Below are 6,160 nucleotides of genomic sequence, written 5' to 3' on the forward strand. Positions count from 1 at the left end.
AAGGAATGTCTCTGGCTAAACAGATCTTTAAGTAAAATATAAGTCATACAATGGCTCTTAGAGTAATATAGTCATAGTCACAGAGAAAAACACCACAGGAACAGGCCCACCAGCACAGTGAGAACATAATGAGCACCAGAAAACCACTTTCATTAATCCTACATTAATCCCATTTTTTAGACTTCTTCCTACACTGTCATCAACTCTCCGTGGAATCTCCTGCTCACTAGGGGAAACTTACAGTTGATCAATTATCCCACACACAAATTTGCACTGTGGGAGGAAACCAAAGCACCCAGAGGAAACCCACACAATCACAAGGGAGCATGCAAACTCCACACAGTCAGCACCCTGAGGTCAGACTGAACCCAGGTCTCTAGCACTGCAAGGAATTTGAAACGTTTCCCAATTGACAGCTGCTTGGCTGATCTCATCGAATAAAAAGAAGAGTACAAAATGACTGGAATTACCTTCCCATATAAATTATAGGCACCTCTTTGATCCTTGATACTGCACGACAGCTTTAGCCTTTTTAAATAGGTGGACTGGAAGTGTGGTATGTCTAACAGGTTGCAGGATGAAAGCCTAGGACAGGTAAGGTTTTTACTTCAGATAGTCAAGGAAAAAAGTAAACTCCATCAGAAACCTGCTTTGAAATTGAAAAAGATAAGAATGTAAAATAATAGAGTTAAAACAAGATTTCAACAAAGTAACTTATTGTTTCAATGGAAATATTTTGATGCATAAAAATGAGGGAAATGTGTTTTTCTATGCATTGGAATTGAATTCTAAGAGGCTACAAAATCAGTGGCTGTGGAGACAGGAGATGTTGTGCTGCATTTGAAGGACGTTGGGTTGTATCAGGTAGGCTTATCAGACTGGTGGGTGGGATGTGTCATTTAGGTAGAATTGGCAGGTCGCTGAGTGAGGGTGTTCATTCTGGCTCAAATGAAGCAGCTGGGACACACAAGGATGGTGAGCTTGGTGAATGATTTATGACCACTCTTGTCATGGGAGAGGAGGCAATGCTTGAAGAAGAGCCAAGAAATAATCAGTTTAAGGGGATCCAGCCTGCCTGAGCTGGTTTGCCAGTTCCCAGCCTGAGACTTTCACAAATAGTGGATACATCACCTAGAAACTGACAACAGAAGCTGTGAAAACCTCCTTCTGCACAGGCCAGTGAATATCTTTGGATGTCATTCAGTTATGTGGGACCCTTCATCTCTTAGTGTATCAGGTATACAGGTCATCTGAAATGAAAATCACAAACTTTGTGCAACTCATATGCTCTCCAGTTGAAACCTACATCTTATTTTTTCACTGAGATTAGATTATGTCCTGCAGAAAAGCATGGAATATTTTTCTTCCTCTGATGATATTAACTACTCACAGCTGACCTCAGTCCTCCCCTATTTGTGAGCCTCAGGATTGTATCAAATATCTCCTGTGTGATCATCAACTGCCTCTTATTATTGGCAATTCAAAAACTTTGACCATTAATGAGTAAGAGCACTTCTGTGCTTCAAAAAATTTCCCTTCATATTTCACTTTGAAAATTGCTGCAGATCTGAATTCTCAATTAACTTCATTGGTCTCACCTATAAATGGAATCTTCAATCAAAGCTAATAGTGCACTTTGAACATGTATAGATTACACAGACAAATCGTCAAATGTAATAAATTGAAATGCTAATTCAACCACTTATCCACAATAATTTCATGGACTTTGAAAAAAAAGTTAGGATTAACAGCTTCATCGTAATGATATCATTATTTTCTTAGCAGTTAAAATATACAAAAAACTGTTTGTATAATGTAGTAGAAGATGAAAACCTTTAATTTCATTTTAATTGCTCAAAGTTTAATTTTAGTACTTAGATAGTGGAAGGTCTAAAAGTCAAAAGCATGACCAGAGTTAGGAAAGTACCTTTGTTTTAATGGAACCTATCAACACTCAAACTCTGACCTCTGCTGTCAAAGTGGAGGCAAAGAGTAACATACAAAAATCAGCATATTTCCCACAACCAGGAAACAGTTTGAAGAGGTCTTTAGTCCTAACATACATTTATGTTAATTTATCTGCTATAGAATGGAAATGAATTAAAAATGTAAGATATTTTGTTAGGTACTGTATATATTCCATTTTCAATCATTCTTACTCATAAATACAACAGGGAGACCTATTATTTCTTAAAGTTATTCCTAACTGCTGGTGACATTCCACCACCACATTTAATGTTTATGTTTTGAAAGCTCTGTGATGATGGTGGCGGCTTTTCTTGTTGTAAATTGTTTGGAATTCCAAGACCTTATTCCAGCAAATAAAATAGTGTTGTTTATATAAGTCATGAAGATATGTGGCTCAGACAAAAGCTCTCTGGCCATGAGATAACGTGACATTACTGCTCCTCTCCTCAATGATAGGAATTGTTAATGTAAGTTTAGAATATTGACGCAAAAGTTCCTTAAAGCTTTATATACCGTGTCCGGCCAGTTGGGAGCTACATGTTTGCTGTCTGACAGAGGTGCTAATGAAGCAGGTTGTTTAATTTGATTGTCAGGTGTGTGATGGAGTCATCTCCACTTGCCTGCCTGATTGTAATTCTGCCACCCAGTATAAAAAAAAGCCTAAACAGGATGCTGGAGGAAACCGACAGGTCAGGCAGCATCTGTGGAGGGAAATGGACGGTTGACCTTTCGTATTGAGATCTTTCATCTGGACTGAAAGACCGAAAGGAGATAACCAATATGAAAACGTGAAAGTAAGGGGTGGGGTAAGAACTAGCAAGCAACAGGGGGACCTCACATGAGGAGAGGTGAAAGCGGAACTGACAACAGAACTGATAGAAGTCTACTATCTTGTGGAACGAATGTTGGATTCTCCAATTTCAGATAAACTGTACCTCCTCTGTATTTTTTCTCTCTCCTCCTCATCTTTCCAGTTCTTCCTACACTCCATCACCTTCTTTCTTTCTCCTCCTCCATCTGCCCATCATCCACACACTCCTTCCACTGGTTCCCCTCACTGCCTGTTCCCATCTCCCTCACTTGATTCCATGATGCACCTTCCTCTCCTATCAGATTCCATCATCTTCAGTCCTCAGGTGCCTCCAACTATCACCTCCCAGCTTCTCCGGATTTCACCATCCACATTCTCCTTTGTGTCACTTAATTAGACACTATCCATTTACTTTAAAAATCCATGCTCTCTCACACAGAGCAGCACGGTGACAGTAAATATCATATACAGTAGTAATTAGCCAAGTGTTGATTGCACATCCCAAGCATATGTTCTGTACAATGCTGTTAAGCAATAGTAATACCAGCTCCAAGATTATATTCTGATCATAAATTATGCAAATTTGAAACCATAATGATGAAACCATGAAATGTATTCATCATTATGAGGGAAATGTCTTGGAATTCCTTGCCTAATCCCATTCTTGGAGTTCCTTCAGCATTCATTCAAGATGCCAGATCGCTACTACCATCACAATGGCAAATAGAGAAGGAGAATAAATGCTGAATGTGACTGTCCAGCCCGTGTTCTGTAATATGAATAATTAAGTGTCGGGGTTGAGATTGTGAATCAGATCATTCCGAAGGAAGAAAATTGGGCATCAAAGCTTCAAAGATTCAAAGTACTTTTATTGTCAAAGAATATGTAAATGATACAACCTTCAGATTTGTCTGCTTACCAGCAGCAAAATACCCAAAAGAACCCAATAAACAAAAATAAATACCAACCCCCCCCAATGTGCAGAGAAAAAGAGAGAAAAAAACACAAATCATGCAAACAATAGAACCGAGCAACAACAACAGCATTCTGAACCAAATTGAGTCCTTAGATGCAAATCCCTGGTGTAGGCCCAAAGCCTCGGTATGCAGTCTGTCTTATTAGGAGAAACAGTTTCTTCCCTCGGGCTGTTCCCTCAGGCTTCTGAACTCCCTGCCACATCACATTCGAAATGTCACCGATTAATCTGTTCCATACCTGACGATATTTAATTTATGCACTTTACTTTGTTTACTTATGTGTAATCCATCTGTAGATTTTACCCTTATTTTCCTAAGTTATTGTGTGTTTTATGTGTGTTTTGTGTACTACTGGGCTTTACACCCTGGTCCAGGGAAACATTGTCTCATTTGATGGTATATATGTATATAGCTAGATGGCAATAAACTCGACTTGACTTGACTTGCCCTTGGTGGTGACCAAGGGAGCAATGGGGTGCTGACACAAGAGCTACAAATTGTGGCATTAAGTGATTCTAATAATGATGTATTGCTTCGTGGAAACAAGATATGTGTAACCAGATCTGATCTTCACCTATACTCCTTTTCAAAGGGACTGTGGTACACAATATAACTGAGGATGTTTTCAGCCTAAAATTGAAGCCATTCCCTCATATGTGCTTGGGAAAAGTTATTCCTAACAATGTCATAATGGACTAATATGTCTGCAACTGAAAGATTGGCAAAGGTTTGTAATATTGTAATTAACAATGAGAGTGCAAATGAGAAGTGATTTTAAATGAATAGAATACTTTTTTAGGTTGAATAGCTAAAATTTAGCTGTTTTCATTTCTAACAATAATAGACACAGAACACTTCTGTTTTAAACTATAGAACACTTGGAAGACCAGATCATGTTGCATTATTTTTCTGTCAATTGAAAGCACGATACTGAGAAATTTAATTTAACCTTTCACGTACTTACCATGTCAAACATTCTCTTAGTTTGGCTTTCCCCATCACATTGGAGAAAAAGTTCTTGACTCTGTTGCTTCTCTCTGATGTTCCCTCACTGTTCTCCATTGCTCAAGTCAAAGGACACAGAAAACAAAAGAAGAAACCGTAAACTAAAGCAAAAGAAACAAAATGAAAGGACAGCAAAGCTAACCTGACTCATTCCTTAACACTTCAGTGAGAGAATCTGACTGAATGATTAACCCTCTTAGCACACAATGAAATAAGATAAAGCACTTGTTCACCTAAATGGCAAAGTTCTTGTGAGAGCTGTAAAGAGGAATGACTAAGAATGCTAATTAGTAATGTGTATCAAAATAAAGGACCATTGGAGCAATTAGTTTCAAAAATAAGCAAGTTGTATTGTAGTGATATTCATTCATGATTAAGTTTTTGAACAAAAGATAAGAAAAAGAAATATATCCTGTAAAATGTAGTGTTTAGGGAACACTTTCAAGCAGATTTTATGACCTCTAAAAAGAATGCAATTCACCTTCTGAATGATTTACTTACATAAGAATCACACATTTTATCATTTACAGCAATGTTATGGTAGTTTATTAAATATGGTAGACAGCCTCATAATCTTATTGATAGAAAAAACTAACTACGTGGTTTAAATATTTGCCAGAAAACACATGGCATGCTAAACCAATGTGTAGCTGGAAGACACCTCTTAAAACAATATATTCTAGACATGGATTAGAAGCTGGAACATAATGTAAACTTCAGATCAATTGCAATTTCTGGAAAGGGTAACAAAAACAAGGGATTATAACTTGAAGAAACAGGAGTTAGTATGTACATTGGATAAATACATGTTAAATACATGTTAGAAAAAGTTGTCATGCTTGACCATAACAAAATTGCTATAATTAATAATATTAATATCAGAATGATGAACTTTTTCAAAACCAACTAAGCCCTCAAAATCCTGATCCTTTGCAGGAAACAATAGGTGACATTTTTGAAGAACAAAAATTGAGAGCAGAAAACCAATAAATGTATAGAAGATAGTAGAAATAAGGTACTTCAGTATCGGCAGACAAGAGAGAATCAGATTTAACCCAGGTCCTTGCCTAATACCAGCCCATAAGAGGCACAAGAGTCTGCAGATGCTGGAAATCCTGAGCAAAACACAAAAAATGCTGGAAGAACTCTGCAAGTCAGGTAGCACCTTTGGAGGGAAATAAAATGAATCACAAGTTTATATGTGGTGACATGTAGGTACTCTGATAATAAATTTTACTTTACTTTGAACTTTGTCAATGCTTCAGGCCAAAACCCTTCATCCCAAAACCAGCCCATTAGAACCAAATTCAATATCATTGGCGTATGTCAAGAAATTTGTTGTTTTGTGGCGGTAGTACTTTGCAATATATAATAATACAAACTATAAATTACAACAAGT

General features: G+C 37.4%; 1 protein-coding gene across 3 annotated transcripts in view; it reads right to left on the reverse strand.

Moving 5' to 3' along the window:
- LOC140726803 (solute carrier family 35 member F2-like) overlaps positions 1 to 5,029 on the reverse strand; it is a 44,007-nt gene extending 38,978 nt beyond the window's left edge. Inside the window, exon 1 of one of the 3 annotated variants that reach the window (XM_073043650.1) lies at positions 4,721 to 5,029. In XM_073043650.1, the coding sequence (XP_072899751.1) occupies positions 4,721 to 4,818 (98 nt within the window). In that variant the 5' untranslated portion in view covers positions 4,819 to 5,029. The remainder of the gene's footprint in view (positions 1 to 4,720) is intronic. The other 2 variants (XM_073043649.1, XM_073043648.1) reach the window with 2 other exon arrangements.
- Positions 5,030 to 6,160: the final 1,131 nt, after the last annotated feature.

This window comes from Hemitrygon akajei, chromosome 4 (genome assembly GCF_048418815.1).
Source record: "Hemitrygon akajei chromosome 4, sHemAka1.3, whole genome shotgun sequence".
Classification (NCBI taxonomy): Eukaryota; Metazoa; Chordata; class Chondrichthyes; order Myliobatiformes; family Dasyatidae; genus Hemitrygon; species Hemitrygon akajei.